The sequence below is a fragment of the Syngnathoides biaculeatus genome, chromosome 2, assembly GCF_019802595.1.
Source record: "Syngnathoides biaculeatus isolate LvHL_M chromosome 2, ASM1980259v1, whole genome shotgun sequence".
Lineage (NCBI taxonomy): Eukaryota > Metazoa > Chordata > Actinopteri > Syngnathiformes > Syngnathidae > Syngnathoides > Syngnathoides biaculeatus.
Window position 1 is genome coordinate 4,062,541 of NC_084641.1, and position 21,820 is coordinate 4,084,360.

At 41.9% G+C, this 21,820-nt stretch overlaps 2 protein-coding genes across 6 annotated transcripts; both read left to right on the plus strand.

The window, feature by feature from the left end:
* The first annotated feature begins 721 nt into the window (after positions 1-721).
* Positions 722-10,909, plus strand: cbsa (cystathionine beta-synthase a). 2 transcript variants are annotated; one of them, XM_061827534.1, is made up of 15 exons: positions 722-892; positions 2,743-3,017; positions 3,184-3,290; positions 4,452-4,586; positions 4,710-4,789; positions 4,862-5,066; positions 5,164-5,255; positions 6,000-6,125; positions 6,197-6,281; positions 7,508-7,613; positions 8,271-8,348; positions 8,429-8,563; positions 8,653-8,761; positions 8,943-9,027; positions 10,196-10,909. In XM_061827534.1, the coding sequence occupies exons 2-15, from the start codon at positions 2,749-2,751 to the stop codon at positions 10,324-10,326; spliced, it is 1,743 nt and encodes a 580-aa protein (XP_061683518.1). In that variant the 5' UTR covers positions 722-892; positions 2,743-2,748; the 3' UTR covers positions 10,327-10,909. The 2 variants fall into 2 exon arrangements, with proteins under 2 accessions (XP_061683518.1, XP_061683508.1); XM_061827524.1 differs by having other exon boundaries at positions 724-934.
* A 483-nt stretch (positions 10,910-11,392) lies between these two features.
* On the plus strand, positions 11,393-20,337 carry arl13b (ADP-ribosylation factor-like 13b). 4 transcript variants are annotated; one of them, XM_061827546.1, is made up of 11 exons: positions 11,393-11,577; positions 11,786-11,933; positions 15,428-15,498; positions 15,576-15,825; positions 16,181-16,286; positions 16,642-16,844; positions 17,063-17,177; positions 17,264-17,405; positions 17,685-17,807; positions 19,552-19,620; positions 20,007-20,337. In XM_061827546.1, exons 2-11 carry the CDS (start codon positions 11,875-11,877, stop codon positions 20,081-20,083), a joined length of 1,215 nt encoding a protein of 404 aa, XP_061683530.1. In that variant the 5' UTR covers positions 11,393-11,577; positions 11,786-11,874; the 3' UTR covers positions 20,084-20,337. The 4 variants fall into 4 exon arrangements, with proteins under 4 accessions (XP_061683530.1, XP_061683546.1, XP_061683540.1 ...); XM_061827562.1 differs by having other exon boundaries at positions 11,394-11,933; positions 20,144-20,337; XM_061827556.1 differs by lacking the exon at positions 20,007-20,337 and adding an exon at positions 19,788-20,000 and having other exon boundaries at positions 11,394-11,933.
* The last annotated feature ends 1,483 nt before the right edge of the window (positions 20,338-21,820 follow it).

Below are 21,820 nucleotides of genomic sequence, written 5' to 3' on the forward strand. Positions count from 1 at the left end.
AAAAGCAATCTAAATATATTCCCAAACTTCATCAGTGGATATGCAAGAAAACACATTTTCTGTGAAATTTTTGATGAATTTCACACTACATAACTCTGCAAATTGAATTTGACTTTCAAATGTGAGGAAATGTTAACATTTTCTGGATGTCGCAGAGACAACAAATGAACGTTGAGCATTTTCCCATAGTGAGTCCATATTTCCAAAAGTATCTAGTAATTGACTTAAAATGTAACGTTTTTATGACAAAAAAAATACGTTTAGTTTTTGCTATGTTAAGATGATAGTGCTTCTCAGCATGTTTTAGGAAAAGTTAAAATCACGGAAATCGGGCTGTAGGTAATATGCAAGGTTTCTTGGTAGTCACGGTGTTTGATGTCTTTCCTTCGCACTTAGCCTTTTTTGACTTACCAAGTCGAATTAAAAATCCTTCATGTTACCAGAACTGAAACGACCAGTTTTAAATTGACATGCCAAACTTTGAGAAAAAAAACCCGCCATAATCCAACCTGTATGTCGTGTCTTTCACACTTTTGTGATGGGAATACCAAGATGGCGGTCAACTGGGTTCAACCAATCGATACATCGCTCGATGTGTATGCTCTATCCAGGTATTTTTTAAATTTTTTTTTTTTTTTTTTTTTTTAGCTCAGTCGTCTCGGGCATCTGCCAATAAACAGTGGGCGGGGACTGCGTGGGCTCATCGGTTTCGAGAAGCGCCCAGCTCGTGATTGGCGCAGGAGCTGGCGCAGCCTCCGTCACTACAGCCAATGACGGTACCATGAAGAGACGCTAGCAGCTGCAAGGCGGAAGTTGTGCAGTGTGACCTCGCAGCTTCTCGGTTCGCTCACCACATTTCCGATCTTCATCAGGGCCACGTCGCGCTGAACAGGTGAGGGACAAGCCAGCTATGCCAAGGCCCGCGGACAAAAAGGTAAAGTGTGAAGTGGAGCTTCTTCGGTTGTGATGGGTGCTTCAGTGGACTTCCGCGCACTTCACCTGCCTGCGTGTTATTCTTTTGAAAGCAGACAATTGCTGGCTAAATTCGGGTTTCGGTAAAATGTCGCCACAACGTTTAGAATTTGCTGTAGTTTACCTTGCGAGGAAACTGAAGCTAACCTGCGTGTGTGTGCGCTTTTACTTTTGGACATCGGTTGGAGCTGCTTTTGTTGATATGATGCAACATTGCAGCACCAGCATGGTCTTGATTTTCTTGCCCACAGGATCGACTTCCAAGCACGTCGTGGTTTGCAGCTCTTTGTGTTTGTTTTGTTTGCTTTGCATTCCTGCTGCTCACATTTGTGCGCTTTGTTGCGGCCCAGTGATGCCGATTTTTGCTGACAGTCCAGACAGCGCTTTTTCTTCTCTTTCTTTTGTTGTACAAATGAAAATAAGCACTAAGTCAATATTTGAATTTTGGTGATTATGCCACAGAAGACTAAAGATGCATGACCTCTATATAGAAGAGTTGAATGTGAATTAATATGTTCATCTGGTTGGGCTTGCTTGGAGCCTTTAATCCGAAGTGATACGCATATGAATCGGATTTCCCCGGGTGAAAGATTGACATCGGAAGGCTTACTTTCAGTTCTTATAGTAGCTCTGGTTTTCCACGTGTCGCAGTTGAAATGAGCAGCTTGCCTCGCACTCACTCTTTAAACACTCGAACGCAACTGTATGTGAAAACGGTAGGATGTTTGAGAAAATCAATAAGCTCAAGCATGGGGAAAAAATAGATATATAACCTGGCATTTGTAAAATACAACCCCGAACATCCCAGTTTATGAAAGTAATAAACATGATTTTTTTATTTCCTCCCCTGTAATGCTGGTATCTGAATTCACGTTAAAAATTCTGTTTGGTCATAGATTTAAAAAAAAAAAGACATCCATATTAGAACACATTTACCTTCTTATTGCAGACCATTTCAGAGTTTATAGTGAAATTCCATTAACACACAAATGCTTATAATATCTCAACATTATCATTTATGATATATGACAATTTGAAATGTTGTGACATATTTTCACAAGAATCGCGGATTTTGAGACCAATGATTTGCCTTCGCGGGCCACATAAAATCAGGTGGCGGGTCAGATCTGAGTTTGACACCTGTGATATATGTCCTACTGATCAAAAGTTAATGTGTGCGTCCAAAAATAACTGACTTGCAGGTGAACCACAAGCTTTGATTGAAAGTGACTTTTGATCTTCCCTTAGACTTGTTTTCAAGTCACGGGTAAGGAAGGTTGATGTAGGGTCGGTGATAATGTAAATTAGTTATTCCCATTGAATGGCTCACTCGCAGCTTTTTGAAAATAAGATTGACTAGGTTTTTTTTTTGTTTTCATGTATGAAAGGCAGGAAGAGACCCAACTATTTGTATACAACCCAGCAAAAAGTCTACTTTCCATTTTAGATCAAATAAATGAATGTGTTCAACAGTTAATATGTGCTGGGAAAGAAAACAAGAACATCAACTAGTTGTTGATGTTGTGTTTGCTTTCAGTCTGGATTTAATGATTGTTGCCGTGATTGGGCATGAATGGTTACCAAGGTGTTGACGGAGCTTTCGACGATTGCCCAATACTCTCTAACGAGAAACAAATGGTCCACATGCTTTCTTCAGTGAATATTTAAAAGGTTGCTGAACTGATCCCTCCTGAGTGTTTGTGGAAATTTTAAAAGGACATTTTTTTTTTTGGATGTTGGATGTCATTTTTCTTTTTGTTTTTAATGAAGGAAACCATGCCGTCCGTTCCCTTGTCCAACGAGAGTGCTGTCAAAGGCCCCATCTGCTCCCACGCTGCTATGATGCTCCAACACGCCAACGGCGAAGTCAAACTGCGCGAGGCTTCGGACCTGCCCAACGGGGTTGACGTCGCGCTCGCGGCAGATGACGACACGGAGCGGAACGCCGTCACTGCCAGGAAATGGATCCGTCCTGACCTGCCGAGCCGCTGCAAGTGGAGGCTGGGAGCTTCGCAAGTGGAATCTCCTCATGCTCAAGTTCCGAGGTGACTTGGGACATGTGCACAGACCCTGTTAGTTTTTCATACTGAAAACCCCCAATTGGTTTGGAAGAAAAATTAATCAGCAAACTAAATGCCGTTGTCAGTAGTGTCTGATTATTATAATGTATGTTTCCTCTGACCATTTTTTTGTTTATTCTTCTGCTGACAGAACGACTGCGCCCACCATTCTTCCCAACATTTTGTACAGGATCGGTGACACTCCCATGGTGCGGATCAACAAAATCCCCAAAGCGTTTGGACTCAAATGCGAAATACGTGAGTACCCGCACACACGAGCCGAGAGTCAAACTCCGATGTCAAAGGGGTTAACGCTCAATTTTCAGTCCCGCCCGAAGATGCCGTTGTGTTTTAAGAAGTTGGCTATCGCTTTATGGTTCGTATCTGAATTACAAATTCTTTGTAAGCCACCAACTTACTGTTCTAAATGGATTTCACACCAAGTTCAGTTTGGCACATTCATGCTTCAATGCTTAACTACCATTTTTAAATGCCACATCGACCCTTACTGTAAAGTGCTGTAAAAATAACCATCATGTATGTTCTAAACTCTTATGTAAAAAGATTAATTGTGACGTATGAGTCCCACAGCTAATTTACATATTAAATACTGATGTGCAAAAATAGGAAACGTCTGCTTATTCACAAGTGTTTAAAATTAACACTAAAATTAAAATTGCTACGTAAAAACTTTGGCATGTCGATTTGACACAAAATCTATAGGGGGGGTGGAGTATAATACAAACAGACAAGACAAACAAAGAACTGTTTTGCTAATGACTCAGCAATCTGCTGAAATATTTGACAATTTTGCAAAATTTTTTCCAAATTTTTGAAATTTCAGGCTCTCAGCAGTAAATCTGCTCGGACTCCTTATTCCTCCAAAACAAAACATTAGCAAACATCTGCTTTGACTTTGAAAAATAATGAACGTTTTTGCCGCTTCTCTGATATTTTACGGGCTAAACCAGTCACTGAATTATCAGTTTGTGTGTGAACTTTCTGCACTTTAATTTTGAAATAATGTTCCATTTTTCTTAGATCAATCAAAAGTCTTTATTGTCATAATTTGACTGCATAGAATGAGATGACAAGCGCTACTCCACAAGGTGCTTGAGCAAATATAAATAAAATGTGATAGAAAACAAATTAAATGTGAAATAAAGTGACTCCTCGTGTCCAGGTAATGGTAAGATTATGATCCATTTTTCACCCATTCATCGATTAATCAACAGAATTAATAAATTGTATCAGATTATCAAATTCATCATGAGATGCTGGCCTGTCTGAGTTTTGTTGTAATGATGTTGACTTGTAACTGGAGTCGTTCCTACCGCAAGGCACCGCTGTAAATGTGTCATGTAGAAAGTTGCAGGACAAGCTGTTAATGTTCTTCCTTCCTCGGTGGCGTCAACGTAGTGGCCAAGTGCGAGTTTTTCAATGCCGGCGGCAGCGTCAAAGACAGGATCAGTCTGCGAATGGTGGAGGACGCAGAGAAGGCGGGCGTCCTCAAGCCGGGAGACACCATAATCGAGCCCACCTCCGGCAACACCGGTAATCAAGGGAGGCGGGCCGGCGCACGCGTTTGTGCTCACAAGTGCCCATGTTGCTATGACCAAAAGGTATTTTAATGGGCTGCAAGCCGAAGTCTTGTAAATGTTGTGTGCTTGTGTCGAGGTATCGGATTGGCTCTGGCTGCGGCAGTCAAAGGCTACCGCTGCATCATCGTCATGCCCGAGAAAATGAGTATGGAAAAGGTGAATTTTGTCGTGCTGTCGTAGTGACGTCCTTCCCTTCACATTCTTCAGAAGACCTCTTCCCCCACGCAGGTCGATGTGCTGAGATCACTCGGAGCCGAGATCGTTCGCACACCTACCAGCGCTCGCTTCGACTCCCCAGAATCTCACGTGGGAGTTGCCTGGCGCCTGAAGAACGAAATTCCCAACTCGCACATCCTGGACCAGTACCGCAACCCCAGCAACCCTCTGGCTCACTACGACACCACAGCTGAAGAGATCTTGGAGCAGTGCGACGGTACAGGACATCTGTGCGGTGTTAAGAAATGGCAAAATTCGTTAGCGTGTTAGCACCAGCAAGGGCACGTTGACGCTTTTCTTTCTCACCTCACCAGGTAAACTGGACATGCTAGTGGCAGGAGCTGGCACTGGAGGCACCGTTACGGGCATTGCCCGCAAACTAAAGGAACGTTGCCCCAACATCAAGGTAAGTTGTTACCAGAGATCACAATGAAGATGAAGGCCTTTTTTTTGTGTTTATTTACCACTCCAGGGCAATTGCTACAAATTCAAGGCCTACACTCATAAACATATCACTGTTTAGTTTTTTCCCCGAGTCAGTGTTTGCCACATGGAAAAATTCCAATTGTCAAGCCTCTGTCCTTTTATTAGCATGAACTTTTTGAAAGCCACTCAGCGGAGCAAAAGCATACAGTATTTATTTGGACAAAATGTCTGCAGTTAGCGGTTGGAGCTAAACTTGGCTCTCAAGCTTGCAAGAAGATATGAATATGTGCCACTTCAACTCAATTTCCTTCCACGAGAGAGAGATTGACCTTATTTTCCTTTGGGGTTGTCCCGTTGGGGATGGGTAGAGCGTTTCCTCCTTTACCATGTCAACCTCTTCTTCCGTCCTCCTCGCTAACATCAACAGCCCTCATAGCGGCTTCACTGCACTTCTGAACTGAATTATGTGTTCGTATTACCCAGCATCCACCTACAATATTTTGCAAGTTGTAGTTTACCTTTTGCCAGCAGTCATCCTGGTTCTATTCTGACCCTGAACAGGATTTGGTTGGATAGTTGGACATGTCCAAAAGCATCTTCTTCCGTAAACATTGCACAGCACTATCTGTCCCACTTATATATTAAACAACCTACTTAGAAGAATACAGATGTACGAGGTGTGAGCCGTCAGGTGAGAATAAGTTGGTTGACATTTTTCCTGTAGATTATTGGTGTCGACCCTTTAGGGTCTTGCCTGGCTGAGCCAGAAGAAATTAACAAGACTGACAAGACCCAGTACGAGGTGGAGGGCATCGGCTATGACTTCATTCCCACAGTACTCGACAGATCAGTAAGCAGCACCGGCCTTGGCTTCCTTGTGACTTTGCAGTCAGCACTAATGTCTTCATTTGGTGGCGTTAGGTTATTGATAGCTGGTACAAGTCCGACGATGAGGAGTCCTTCAATATGGCACGTATGCTGATCAGAGACGAGGGCCTGCTGTGTGGTAAGCGCTTGCACCAGTCAACCAGAAACGTACTTAAAGGTCAAGTGTCATGAAATGGATGATTTTTAGTTCGTCATTAATGAAAAAACGGTAGCCGGTATGGACCCATCTGTTTTTTCACCACAAAACATGATTTTCCTCTCGAGGGATTTTTTTTTTGACAAGTAGCAGGAAGTGACGTTGGAGGCAGTAGCGCGCTCAAGCGAACTCATTTCTTTCAATTAGTTTTACATGCAGGAAGGTAGCTCGTTATTCCTTCGTGTTAGCCAAAATGCCAGCTCGTTGCATTGCTGGATATTGCTCGAACACTCGGGAGGATGGATTCGCTCTCCAAAAGATCCGGTTCGTCATGAAAAATGGATTGCAAATGACAGGTAGGTGTGTATACAGCTACTAAAAAAAAAAACAATAGTTGGGGGGCGGGGCGTAATCCGTAAATCAGGGGGTGCTAAATATGTCAATGTGCGCATCGGAAGACTTCCGTGCAGCAGCCACTGAAGGACGCCCTCCGCAGGTCTTGTGAATCGCCACCGGCCATGTCGACAAGGCCAAGCCAGCTGCCGGCCTTGTCGGTCGGGGTGGTTGTGGTGGTGGTGCCGGGCCGCGGGGACTCATCTCCGCCGTGGAAGTGGATCGGGTGGGGAGGCGGTTTGGCCGCGGCGTCATCGTCGCTCACGGGCGGCGTTGTTTTTATCACCCCCATGCAGAGGTGAATGGGACGGGGAGGTGGTTTAGCCATGATCTGCATATCCTCTAAGAATGGGTCGAAACGATAGCGTAGTATTGCCTCGGTCACTTCACTCGGTTGTGAGATGTTCTCTTCTTCGAAAAGAGCTTCCGTGTCTGAAGGGGCATGTCCCATAGTAGGGGCCACAGCGTCTTTTCAATGGCGAATGTCCAGGGTGACGTCACGGACAGTAGATACACCCAATATGGCGACCACTTGGATGTCAAATGACACTTCCACAACTTTGGGCATGGATGACGCCTCTCCGCTCATATTTATTTTTTTGTATAGACATTGAAGTAAATAATGTTATATGTATTTTTCATTTCAATATCTTATTTTAGAATGTTTATAGGGATGACACTTGACCTTTAAGTAACTGTAAATCTATCAGATAATATATCAAGACGTAAATTTGTGAACTTTTCAATCCTATATTAATTGATTGAGGTCTACCTGTATGTTACACTGGCAGTGAAAGTATTTTTGTGTGAAACAGGGGGGAGCTCTGGCACCGCCATGGCAGCTGCTGTCAATGTTGCCAAAGAGTTGAAAGAGGGGCAGCGCTGTGTGGTCATCCTTCCAGACTCCGTCCGAAATTACATGTAAGGGACGGTCATGTTCGAAAACGGGCCGCTACGGTGGGTTTTGCGGTATGGAGTGCTCCCAAAGAGTAAGAAGGGGCTTAAATATGTGTAGGCTTGGCCTTCGGGTATTCTCTGTCCAAAATCCTCCACATTACCATCCTCATTTAATGATTGACACGCCTCTAAGGGACCTTATTTCATTGGCCTTTCACTGTAGTTTTGATTTTTAAATGTTTATTTGTTTTGTGTGGGCTGACGTAGTTGTTTGTACACTTGTAATGGGCGTATTACAAGGATTTCAAGCACCAATTGACAAGGTATATTTGATCTGTATGTTTTCATTGCATTCAAATTTTGATGTGTATCAGATATTTAACCACACTTGGATTATTTTTTCTTTACACTCCAATGAAGCAATCTGAGCTGTGCCACTTGACCGCCTAATAATTAATATTGTGTAACATGAACCATGAAGTTATTGACAGATGATCTGTCAAGTTCACCTTCCCTGTGACTCTGAACAGGATCATTAATATAGAAAATGGATGGATCGAGCTGTAATCATAAGGACCCAGAAGTGTTTTCACTAATATATCGAGCCAACTTCAGAGAATGACAAACTCTGGTTAAATGGATTGATTTAGAATGAATCTATTTTAAAATGTCGTTTTCAAGGTCCAAATTCCTGAGTGACAAATGGATGGTGCAGAAGGGTTTCCTGAGGGAGGAGGACCTCATGGTGAAAAAACCGTGGTATGTTGAAAGTTGCGTTTTGATCCTGAAGAAACCTTAACGTATTGGCACTCAGGGATGCGCATGATTGTCGTTGTCAGGTGGTGGAACCTCACCGTGCAAAGCTTGAACCTGTCCGCACCGCTCACTGTCTTGCCGAGTGTCAGCTGCCAGAGGACCATCACAATCCTCAAAGAGAAGGGCTTTGACCAAGCACCTGTGGTGGATGAGTCAGGGTGTGTGTCCTGGAGCACAACAAGTATTTTCCATTGGAAAATGTGCAATTTTGTATTTGTTTTGTGTGTGTGTGTGCGCGCGTCTATAGGGTAATCCTGGGCATGGTGACTCTGGGGAACATGCTGGCTTCTATCCTTGCCGGGAAGATCAAGCTGTCAGACCCAGTCAGCAAAGTGCTCTACAAGCAATTCAAACAGGTCTGACAGACATATTGTCTTTGAAAAGTGTCATGACCGTAAGGCAGGCATACTTCTTGTCAAGTCTGTCCAACTATGCTCCAACTTGAATGAAGAAGCATTTTATTTTTTAAGTAGATGTCAACGTCTCTTTTCTTCCATCCCACTCTCAAAATAGTGTCCCCTTGTCTTATAATTTCAGATACGCCTTTTGGATAACTTGGGAAAGTTGTCCCGAATTCTGGAAATTGATCACTTCGCCCTGGTGGTTCATGAGCAGATCCAATGTAAGTTGTATGAACTTTCTTGCACTTAGTAGTGGTGTGAAAAAATACACCGACATGCATTGTTTTGTTTTGTTTTTGTACAATTTTAAGCCCTTACCCAGGTGTCGCAATGTCTTTGGCAAGCTTTGGTCATTGTTCTCCGAGAATCAAGAATTACAAAATTTCTACGGCATATTTCTTGCCATGATAAAATTGGCTCCTTTTCGGGGCGGGGCACTCTTTCCGGCTTATGTAAGCATGACAAGCAGTAAGCTGGAACGCCTCATGTGCTTGCGGCGGCCGACCGCTTCTTGCTTCTACTAGTGGAAGCAGAGCCCGGCTGGTGGAGAACAGCCGAGCGCCCAAGATAATGACGGTGTTGTTATGCCCTGTGGCAACATCGCCAAACGCAAACAACCCACACCATGTCAACATCTACATTAAACAATCATGTAAGTGTCTTTACTTGATTAGTGTTTGTTATTATAACCTAACACTAATACAAAGCTAGTCCTTTATTAGTAGGCTAATCACCACATCACCAAACAATGAGGAAAAGAAGGAAATGTGATATTGATTCAAATCCTTCACGAGTGACTTACAGCAGCTGGTAAAGTGGTTGCCTCTCGATTTGTTGTGGTTTGAATTCCCAGATCCCTTTCCTTGTGCAGGATGCACCCCACTTCCTCCCGATGTTGCATCATGAGCTATCAACTAACTTTTTTCCCTTCCATTGTAACACATTCCTGCATCAAATATCCCTGTGAGAATGTAGTGAGGTGGTTGTATAAATGCCTTTGAGTCAGTGGCAGTTGGAGACCAATTTTAATGGGGAGGCGGGGCTAATGGTTTCATCGGAGGAGCCACGTTGGCAACCCTCGAGAACTATATTCGGACTCTATTCCAGTGAAGAGTAGGGCCTGACCGAAATGTTTATCAGACATAAAAGAACATTCTGAACTTGGGTGGGATATTTTTCATTTTTGGGCCTGGCTTGAATGAACCAAAGGGAGGGAGGGGCAAGCACTGCCCTACACCACCCCACCCTAACCTGAACTGCCACTGCTTTTGACTGTCTGGAAAGTAGAAAAGGTCCTTTGTCAATAGTTGTATTTCTGCATCAACTTTTTGCTGCACCTTAATTTTTTTTTTTTTTTTTTTTTGCTCTTGTGTTCCTTTTGTGTTTCAGACCTGAGTGATGGCTCTCCCAGTTTGAAGCAGATGGTCTTTGGGGTGGTGACCGCTGTGGACCTACTCAACTTTGTCACAGGCCGTGAGCGCCGGGAGCGCTCGTTCTCCGAGTCAACGGACGAACTGTGACTGACGGGCAAAAATGTAGTGCAGTGCTTGCAAGGTTCTCACAGCGTCACAATGTCTACGAATGTCATCAGTTAAGTTTGTCTTGTATACAAAAAAAGCGATGATTGGGATTCATACTTGAGTTTTGAAAATGAAGCAGGCCATTTTAATGTTTATGGGATTCATACAATTTGAGATTGGGTCATTTTTTTTTTGTGTTTGAAAGAATTGGTTGTTATGAAGTAAATCTGCCTGCTGTGCATAAAGAAAGTTATTCATGTAGAACATGCTTGTTTAATATTATTGTAAATGGTGGAGGCTTTTTGATCACGTTTGAGATCAGGGATATCAGAATGAGGACTCTTAGTCTGAAATTTGTCAGAAATGAAGATTAGCCAGGCTGACAAATGGTATTTATTTCTTGTTACAGTATGCATGTGTTTACTCCTTTTTGTGTGTCTGCAAAAAACAAAAACAAAACTAGTATTCTACATGAGGTCTGTCTTCATACTATATGCTGTTGCTACTTTTGGGGGTAAAAAAGTATTTTTTATTTACTCATTACATGTAATCATGAATGGTTCAATAAAGACGTTACATTCAGTATCGACTCATTTTATAAGCCAAATTACAACACTCCGTCAGGTCCCTTTTTGAAACTGGGGAAACATTGATGTGTCATATCTGGCATCCTGTAAAATCAAGAAAATATTTTGAGATTAGAAGTGTAGAACACATACAGTATATGGCATTTCTTTATTGTGTGTGGGGTCTGTCAGAGATTAAGAATACTGTATTTTTGAAGAATCTTTGTAGGTACATCTCGAAAGCTCAATTTAGTCATGTGGCTCAGTACAAATAGTGAAACTCATAGAGATGTTCTCCACACATGCTGTGAAATATTTCATGATTTTTTTTAAACATTGACTATAGCTCACAGCAAACAAAAATCACATACATTTTTGTACCACAATTTAATTTGTGGAAGTGTGTATGTGTGTGTGTTGGTCGCATCTCTGATCAGATCGACACGCGGTTGTGTAGTGCCAAGAATGTCCACAGGCAGCGCTTGAAGTAGAACGGATTTTATGGGACGAGGGAATATGACGTCAACACGTCTGCATCCTAGCAACGGAAAAGAAGGCGCAGAAAGGCTAAAGGAGGCTAAATGCTAATTGTTTCGTTGGCAATGTAAACATGTTACTTGTTTTGATATTGTGCTCTTATAGAGCTGACTCATGGTTCATGGTGAATACAACTTTTATTGACAAGGTAATTGACGTGTGTCGAGACTAAACCTGGTTCAAAAAGCTGTTTTTGTCGCTAGTCGGAAGCGCTAGCGTTAGCTGCAGTTAACGGTTTGGAGAATTTTTGGGATATGTATTCTACGTTTGGGTCCTCCCGTGACATGGACGGACACTCAAATCACAAGAGCAAGTGATGCTTTTAACACTAATGGCCACAACCAATGTTACACCAGGCTGGACTTCGCTCAGAATGTAGCTGACAAGTGGTGGAACTCCTTTGGGCTCGATGACCACTTGACTGCAGAGCCACACTTAGCCCGACATGTTTAGCCTGATGGCCAATTGCTGTAACTGGCTGAAACGCTGGCGAGAGCCGGCAAGGTAAGTCAGCAATTTTACACTAAAAAGGTTTGCAATCATTTGTAAAATGTAAATGCCTTTTATTAGTTCTCATAATGTGCAGTTAGCCCTGAAAACGCGCTACACGTGTTAAAATACTAAATGGTAAATCACATTTGAAACGGAACTTTCCATGCACCAGTTAGCCCTTTTAAAAAGACATCCTTACGAGGACGGGATATTGAAAACCAAATAGATTTCGTTTATTTAGGTAATTCAATTTGGAATCTTTAAATTGCAATTAAATCTTAATGGAAAAGCTTTGGTGTAAATTGGATACGATGAGAAATGAGCTAATTAATTAGAGGGACACCTAAAGTTGGAGGTTTTAGAGACAAGGTTCGAGAGAGCAGACTTAGATGGTTTGCACATGTCCAGAGGCGAGAGAGTGAGTATATTGGTAGAAGGATGCTGAGGATGGAGCTGCCAGTCAAAAGAGTGAGAGGAAGACCAAAGAAAAGGTTGATTGATGTTGTGAAGGAGGATATGAGGACAGTGGGTGTTAGAGAGGAAGATGCACAAGATAGGTTTAGATGGAAAAAGATGATACGCTGTGGCGACCCCTAACGGGACGGGACAAGTTGAAAGGAAAAGAAGAAGTGGAAAAGCTTTGGTGTTAATTCAAGAAGAAATAGAAATACTCAAATAATTGTCCATGTTGACGATTTCCAAATATGTATTATTTATTGCCATCTGTGGACACTAAAACATCTCAAGCATAATATTGTTGCATATGGATTATAAAAAAAATGACAGTTCTGTACTTAGATCTAATTCAGACGTTTTGCTAAATACTGTAGATATTGAATTGGAATTGGGTATATTGCGATGCATCCATTAATCCATGTCCCTCAATCCAGCTAAGTGACATCATAGTTATGGTTTCCTGCAGAGGGTTGTTATACATTTCATATCACCACATCCTAGTATAGATACATCCATCCATCCATCCATCCATTTTCTTTTGCCGCTTATCCTCACGAGAGTCGTGGGGAGTTCTGGAGCCTATTCCATCTGTCAACGGGCAGGACGCGGGGTACACCCTGTACTGGTTGCCAATCGCAGGGCACATCGAGACAAACAGCCGTACTCACAATCACACCTTGGGGCAATTTATGTTGCATGTTTTTTTGGGATGTGGGAGGAAACCAGAGTGCCTGGAGAAAACCCATGTAGGCACGGGGAGAACATGCAAACTCCACACAGCCGGTCCAGGATTGATCCTGGGATCTCAGAACTGTCAGACCAACGCTTTACCAGCTGATCCACCGTGCCGCCACAGATACATGTTTGTCTCTTATTATTTTATATTTGCTAAACATCAAATTAAATTTGAAATAAGAATTTATAAAAAAAAAACTGGCAAGCAAACATGTTAGTATACAACTATTGTTCAATTTTGGGGGATTTGGTGATAAACATTTGTAAATCAGGCACAACAGAAATACATTGTAATTTTGGCACAGATTTTTGACCAAAATGTTCTTTTTTTCAATGTCATCTATTTAGCAAGAAACATTTAATTGACTCGTTTTATTTGCCTTTGATGGCTACTTAAAATGATGCCGCGGACCAGAACTAGCCCGTGTGCTTTGATTTTGACTCCCTTGATCTTGAACATCTACATTGACTGTGCCATTAAAAATGTTTAACATTCAGAATCATAAACTAGATTCACACAAAAAAAACCTCACTAACATGAAATGCAGAAAGGCAGTCATAAAGGCATCCCCAGCACATCAAATATAAATTTGACACAGCAAAACACAACAGAAGACATGCAACTTAGGTTTTTCTATGAATATTATCCTCCTTGATTGACCTTATTTGCAACGTTCATTAAAGTTGTCTTTAGGTTTGAATGTGAGTGTAAATGGTTCTTTGTCTCTGCGTCAGTCCTGTGATCACTGCAGTATGTTCCCTGCCTCTCACCGTAAATCAGCTGAGATAGGTTGAAGAGAACAATACTGATGCATTCTTTTGAAATATTCTGACATTGGAATAACTGTTTGGAATTTTGTAAAACGTCAGTCTGTTTTGCAAATCACCAGACACTTCGATTAGGTACACCAGACGTACGTGAGCTTTGTAAAAGATTCAGATTTTTTCGAAGATGCTCAGTTTTGAGAGCTATTAACGACAAGTTTCTTTGTGATTTGTGAACTGTGTGGGTTGTTTATGAATTTTACGACTAGATATTGAGCTACACAAGAGATGCCTTGTATTAGACATGTTTAGCCTAATATGCAAGCCATTTTCAACATTTTTGAGAAATGAAAAGAAACGACAAAATTCAATAAACAAGAAGAGTGCCGTTTCCTCAATTCGACATTTGCCAATTGTCAGACCCAGATGACACAGAATCTCCACGAAAAATGAAGAAAAAATGAATTTACAGGAATATTGGTATTTTTTATTTTGATATTCTGATAGGAAGTTAAAAATGTCTTGGTTAGATTGAAATCTATTTCGTTATGGTGGAGTGAGTTCAAGGCCTATCCAGTAATGCAGATGCATAATAGTGAAAGAGTAAACATTTGCGCACAATCGATGTGGTACATGTGAGTCTTTGGATTTAGTGAGAAATCCTCACCTAATCCCACAGCCAGGTCAGTTCGCCAAGTCTCTCTCCTTTGACACTTTGCTGCGAGGTGTTTGCAACATAAACGGGGTTGCAGATAGCGGCTGCTCATTATATCAGCTTTACATCATGAAGCTGCTCAGATGAAGGCCATCTTGCTCCAGAGGACCGTTAGATGAATTAAGCACTTGATGACAACTTGGCCCGGGTGTCACAGTTAAGTATGAAGAAAGGAGATGAATGTCAAGTATATGTGCTTAGCATCACCTTGAATGCATCCCCACAGTCCTCCGTTGGCTACAAATGTTGACTGTTGTCACTTGATGAGGTCATAAGATTAGTATTTTAGAGCTATAATTTTTTTTTTTTTTAATTCAGCACACATGCATACCTTGCCAATTATTGCAAACAATGAATTACATAATTATGATTGAATAGTTACATGACAATAACTGGCTCATTCAGTTCACTATTTATCTAACCGGGCTAAGTGTGCCTACTTTTGTGACAAGTTTAATGTTTTCTGGGACTGGGTGATCAGTTAGAAGATGAGTGTGTTCAGACTAAAAATTATCCATCATCGGGCAGGAGGCGGGGTAGACACTGAACTGGTGGCCAGCCAATTGCAGGGCACATAGAGACAAACAGCCACACTCACAATCACACCGAGGGGCACTTTAGAGTGTCCAATTAATGTTGCATGTTTTTGGGATGGGGGAGGAAACCGGAGTACCTGGAGAAAACCCACGCGGGCACGGGGGAGAACATGCAAACTCTACACAGGGAGTGCTGGGATTGAACCTGAGTCCTCAGAACTGTGAGGCCAATGCTTTCCAGCTGATCCAACCGTGGCGGCTACTAAAAACTATATTCATACCAATTTCTTTTCCTGCAGAAAAGTGACTTTAGTGATGGTAGGCCTGGATAACGCAGGAAAGACTGCCACAGTACGAGGAATCCAAGGAGGTTCGGAACAGGTTTTTTTATTTTTCATGTTTTCCTTTAGAGCTTTATCTGTGCTAACCTTTGGCTTTGTTTTGCAGAGAATCCCCAGGATGTTGCTCCAACTGTGGGTTTTTCCAAAGTTGACTTGAAGCAAGGAAAATTTGAGGTGACCATCTTTGATCTGGGTGGTGGGAAGAGGATCCGTGGTATATGGAAGAATTACTATTCTGAGTCGCACGGTGTAGTGTTTGTGGTGGACTCCAGCGACGTGCAACGGATTCAGGAGACGCGGGAGACCATGGCGGAGGTTCTGCAGCACCCTCGCATCGCTGGGAAGCCCGTGCTGGTGTGAGTGGATGCAACAGAATTCAAAAGTTGGATTTTCCAACCCAATTTTACTGAAGTTAGGATGTTGTGTTAAATATAAATAAGTCTTTTGCGGGTCTTCTCTTTCAATTGCTTTCAGAGCAACTTTGTACTGTTTCTGTTTCAGTGCCATCTGGTGACTGACAGAAAAGTGCACGAGTAAAAAAAGGATACCCAAACTAGTGCAATGCTGGATATTGTTTTTTTTCATTCAATTTTTTTATGTTATCATTACTTTGAGAATTAGAGGTGCCTGGAATATAGGTTTGGTTGTAGAAAGTCTTAATTGTAGGAAAAGCCCTTTTCATTTACATGTAGTTCACGTTACTTCTTCCAGACTTGCCAACAAGCAGGATCAGGAAGGAGCACTGACTGAAGCAGACATCATTGAGAACCTGTCGTTAGAGAAGCTTGTTAATGAGAACAAGTGTCTCTGTCAGATCGTAAGTGTTTCTGCACCTGTTGTCGAAGGACCGTTGAGTGACATGAAGAGCGTACAGTTTTTCTGCGAGTGGCAGAGTTTAATTCGTACAGTGACCACACTCGTAAATTTTTACAGTAACTGCTATGGCAATTCGTCTGGATGGAAATGTGGTACGCTAAAATATTTTCCTTTCTAAAAATATGTACTAATGAAATGTACCAATCATTCAGAGTGGGGATAAAGAAAATGCGAGAAGGCAACAGGAGCTGCAGGAGTGGCACCATTTCTTGGAAAAAAAAGAAAAAAAAACTTGCTTTGTTAGCATCAGCTTTGGCTTGGCAGTGCTGACGAATTACATTCTATTCCTTGTCCAGGAGCCGTGCTCTGCAGTCTTGGGTTATGGCAAGAAGGTTGACAAATCTATCAGGAGGGGTTTGAACTGGCTGCTCAACAACATTGCCAAAGATTATGAGGCCATTACTGAACGTGTGCAGAAAGACACTGCAGAACAGCGTGCTCTGGAAGAACAGGATAAGAAAGAAAGAGCAGAACGAGTCAGGAGGATAAGAGAAGAGAGGTGAGTAGGGAGGAGGCAAAAAAAAAGTATCACGGATGCTTTCCCTGGCTAAGAATGGAAGACGATATCAGTTCTTGTTTTCTGCACTTAAGCATAGATTTTTTTTATTCATTGCTTGCAGGTAAACAGTTGAACTCATTTGACCCAAGAATATTTTCTTTACATCCCTCCCACGTGTGTGTATCAAGCTGCCAAAAGGTTAATGCATTTTTTTCCAGAGAACGGCAAGAGAGGGAGGAGGCAGAACGTGAAGGCAGGGAGATTCGGGAAGATGAACCTGATGAAGAAAACATGGCCAACCCCTTCCAGCCGATTGAAAATGTCATCAGTGAGGTATGAAACAACAACGGAACATTAAAACAAGGCACTGTGTGATCGCCAGCGTGACCAATTCCCCTTTTGACTTCAATTTCATTCAGAGTGGGGATAAAGAAAATGCAAGAAGGCAACAGGAGCTGCAGGAGTGCACGATCAGCAGTTTGAAGGCAGAAAGCGAGTATCAGGAGGACAATCACGAAGAGACAGACGATGCCAGACAAACGCCGGATAATTCCAGCTCTAGTAAGTGCGTTACGACCCACATCGACCTTTACGACAGGAGATGTAGCAAATTTTTATTTAATTCGACTTTGGGTGCACTGTGGCCGTGAGTGTGCATTTCGACCTCACACAACCTCAAATAAAGGTGAAAAAGGAGATGACAGAAGTGCGCACTTTTAAAGAACATTTGCTACCCAACATGCTGACTTTTTATTACAGATACTGTTTGAAACATTCAACGAGAAACTGAAACAACTTCTTTCCATCATTTCAAATACATAGCACCATATTTTGTCGCAGGCACAGTCACGGAGCAAAGCAAGAAAAAGGTGAGGAAATTGTACCTGAAGAGGAAGCACCGTGTGGACCCACTGAAGACGGAGGAGGTGCCAGCCGAGAGAGCCGCCCCTCCGCCACTCCCAGGTTCGTCTTCTCGATTCAATTTGTCGTTTTCACGTCACCATCTCAACTGGATTTCCGCTAATAACATTTCATTTTTTCATTGTTGGAAAAAAGTGAGTGGGTGGGGGAGACTCAACGCTGTTGCCTTTTCGACCTGTCATGTGTGAACATTAATTGTGTTAATCCTTATGATAGTACGTGTAGAGCGGTGCTTTGAGATAAGAGTTTAATTCGTACAGTGACCACACTCGTAAATTTTTACAGTAACTGCTATGGCAATTCGTCTGGATGGAAATGTGGGACACTAAAATATTTTGCTTTCTAAAAATATGTACTAATGAAATAATTGAAAAAATTCCATTAATTGAATTTATTTACATTTATCCACTTGTTTTGCTCCAATTTTGTGATAGTGCTGCTCATTCTTGCACTCTCCACTTGGGGGCAGTACAACACATCCATTTTCTGTAGCGCTTATCCTCACTAGTGTTCCAGGTGAGCTGGAGTCGATCCCAGTTTATTTCAGGTGAGAGGCACGAAACACTTCTGAATTGGTCACCAGCCAATTACGGGGCACAAACCCTAACCCGTGGGGTCACAGCATTTGGGGACGTCACAGAATGATGACATCACGACACTGATGTCATGTTTTTATAAAGTTATAATAAATATGAAATAAATAGCTTGCATTTTAAATACTTTTTCCTCTGGGTCATTTTACATTATTTATTAGTTTATTCTACTTTCATTGTATGCAGTTCATATATCTGGTGATATATGTAGAACAATATCTAATGAGAAAAATGGTATCATGTTAAATACTTCTTATTCATACACAACGGTTCTTCACAGTTCCGGGGTTTAAATCCCGGCCTCGCCTGTGTGGACTTGCCATATTCTCCCTGTGCCTGCATGGGTTTTCTCTGGGCACTCCCATATCCCAAAAACATGAATTCATTGGAGACTCTAAATTGCCCCGAGGTGTGATTGCAAGTGAGAGAGTGTTTCAGCAGCAATTGTGGATATAAGACCTATAAATATGTAATATAAATAGCAGGCAAGAGAATATGGAATTACATTTCTCATTACATGTACTTCCTGTACGCACATGACGACTTGTTACCCTTGCCGTATTTCTTATATCGCTCTACATGGTAATTTTAACTTGCATTTGAAGATGACACGTTGAATGTTCCAAAAAGGTTTAAACGTTTTTTTGTTGCAGACATCACGTTAAAAATGAGACAATATTTACAAATTTAAACCCAAAAAATAAAAGAACATTAAATATCGTGTGTTTGTTGTATATTGACCTGAATGTAGGTTGAAACGGATTTGTGAAACATTGTATTCTGCTTCTATTTGTTTTACACAATGTCCCAAAATAATTGGAAAAGGAATTTGTATATACAGTCATGGAAAAAAAATGATTACACCACTTTAGTTTCTTGTTCTTTTTCATGTCTGGCACAACTAAAGATAAGTAAGAGCTGAATTAAAGAGTTTTTATCTTGCCGTTTTCCTTGGGTTTTTTTTTTTAATCGCAAAATAACTGGGAAAACAGTTAAGCTTAAGCATGTCAAATAGGAGATCAACTATTATGCAATCAGCTGCATTTTTGTTCATTCCTGTTCCTCACTTTAGTAGTTCCAGCCATTCAAATGAACGATAAATTAAAGCAACGGGGGTGGTCCACATTTATTTCCCCACGACATCTACCCTGGCAAATGTTTCAATGTTCAAGTCCCTTTTTTTTCTATTTTAGTTGGATGGGCGTCACCTAAGGTTTCTCGGCTGGCCAAACTCGAGCCTCTGTGGGACTCAAAAGCCTCTGGTAAAAATAGCCGTGTCTTGACTCTAATTTGTTTGCTTTGTTTAACAGCTCTCATCTCATCCCACGCTTGCAAACAATCACTTAGTTTTCTTTCTTTATCTTTCACTGACTGTTGGAAGTGTCTTCTCTTCAGAGTAATAATTAGAGGGGTGTCGTTGTCATTACAGGCAACATCGCAGTTTGACACTGCAGAGGAAACACTGAAGCCATGCTTTTATTCTTAATGCAGCGTCAATCTTGATCATCTCCAATGGCTCATTGGTCTTTGCATCCAGCTGTCCATCTTCACATCTCTCATCCCCTTCTGTTTTGCCTGATGCATGGATTAATTTCAGTTTGTTCTGTCTTTGTATTAATTTCGCCAAACCCTCTCTTCCGCTCCACAGAGTTTTACAAGAAGCCACTCCCGCCTGTTGCAAATAAGCGACAGCCTAACAGTGACAGCCACGATGTGTTTTTTTAACCTCATTTACTGATCGAGCCCACCCAATCACGGCTCTCCCCTTTTGCTTTCTGTCCCAAGCGAGCGGAGTGTAAACTGCACTACAGCGCTCAGCAGCCCGAGAGCAAGAAGTGCCGCGTAAAAGACGACAGACCAACATGGAGACGGACACGCCATAAAGCTGTGCTCTCAAAGATGCAAAAAAAGAAAAACATACACACGTTTTCCACAAATGTTTTCATGTACCATGTTATTAAACAAAATGAACACCTCTATGACTGTGGCATCGTTTTTTTTCAAATACCTGATCATTTACAAAATGAGTGGGGAAGAAGTCCCTACAACCTAATCTATCTCATTGATATCAAATATTTAAGGATATTCAAATACAGGAATCTATAATGTAAAATCTAATACCATATACCAATATTACATACACTGTTTACACATAATACTTTCATAACGTTATATACCAGTATGCCAATATCACAATATAATTGACTTTCCTGATACTACCAACCTATTAATATAGTTGCTCCACAATAGTTATGAATTTGAGGATGAGTGGCTTGGAAAATGGAAATGGGAAAAAACCCACTGTGTCCTTTACTACTTTTTCTTTCGGCTTTTCCTGTTACTGGTCGCTATAGCGTGTCTTTTTTTCCCCCATAGACTTACATAAAATAACCTCTTTATATCACAATCGTGGTTAGCAATAATGTAACGTATATCCCGAGGTGGGTAGTAACGCTACACTAATTCCGTTACATTTACACAAGTAACACTTTCCATAAACTGTACTTGTCACAGAACTTGAAATGCCCGGTACATTTCACTTGAGTTCATGTGACGAAGGATCGACACTATTACTCCCTTGAAATGAACGACATCCCATTCACGACTATTCTGCGTTCAAGCTTGCGAGCGTGCGTGTACTTCCACATGGAGGGCCCGTTGCCCCAATCAAACGGGATCGCCAATGTCATTGGACTCTTAATTGGCTAATTAGACGACACAAGCCTGTCATAAGACTTCACAAAGAGCCCTGGCGAGTCAATGAAAATGACAAATCTGTCGCCAATCAGTCGCCACAAGACAGTCACATGATCGCATACGTCGCTTTCGCGAGACAATCCAAATGACTCATTTGGGGGTGGGGGTAATCAGCCGCGCGACTTTATTTTCATCTTTACAGACCCCCCCCCCAAAAAACAAACAAACAAAAAAAAAACAGCCTTGTCATGGGCTCTTAAAGCCCAAGTGTTATCCCTATAAACATTCTAAAATAGATATTGCAATGAAAAATACATATAACAGTATTCACTTCAATGTCTATACAAAAAAATGTGAGCGGATAGTGCGTCATCCATGCGCAAGTTGCTGAAGCGTCATTCTACGATATCCAAGTGGTCGCCATATGGGCTGCGTCCTCCGTCCGTGACGTCACCCGGACGTTCGCCAATGAAAACACGCGGTGCACCCTAACTATGGGAGACAAACGCGCCCCTTCTGACAACGGAAGCTCTTTTCGAAAAGGGAAACACCACACAATCGAGTGAAGTTCCCGGGGCAATATTGCAATATTGTTTCGAGCCCTCGGGGTAATATTACACTATTGTTTCGAGGCATATTCAGATGATATGCGATCACGGCCAAACCGCATCCCCGTCCGATCCCCTTCCGCAGCGGGGATGAGCTACCGCGCTACCACGGATGAGCTGGCTGGTGTGGATTATGACGGAGCCGAGCTGTCCTGCT

Bases quoted from the DNA above. Each gene is read 5' to 3' on its own strand.
- arl13b (XM_061827546.1), top strand. From the start codon at position 11,875: ATGTTTAGCCTGATGGCCAATTGCTGTAACTGGCTGAAACGCTGGCGA. The intron at 11,934-15,427 runs GTAAGTCAGCAA...CTTTTCCTGCAG, and splicing joins CGCTGGCGAGAGCCGGCAAG to AAAAGTGACTTTAGTGATGG. The intron at 19,621-20,006 runs GTAAAAATAGCC...TCCGCTCCACAG, and splicing joins GTGGGACTCAAAAGCCTCTG to AGTTTTACAAGAAGCCACTC.
- cbsa (XM_061827524.1), top strand. From the start codon at position 911: ATGCCAAGGCCCGCGGACAAAAAG. The intron at 935-2,742 runs GTAAAGTGTGAA...TTTTTAATGAAG, and splicing joins CAAGGCCCGCGGACAAAAAG to GAAACCATGCCGTCCGTTCC. The intron at 5,256-5,999 runs GTAAGTTGTTAC...TTTTTCCTGTAG, and splicing joins AACGTTGCCCCAACATCAAG to ATTATTGGTGTCGACCCTTT.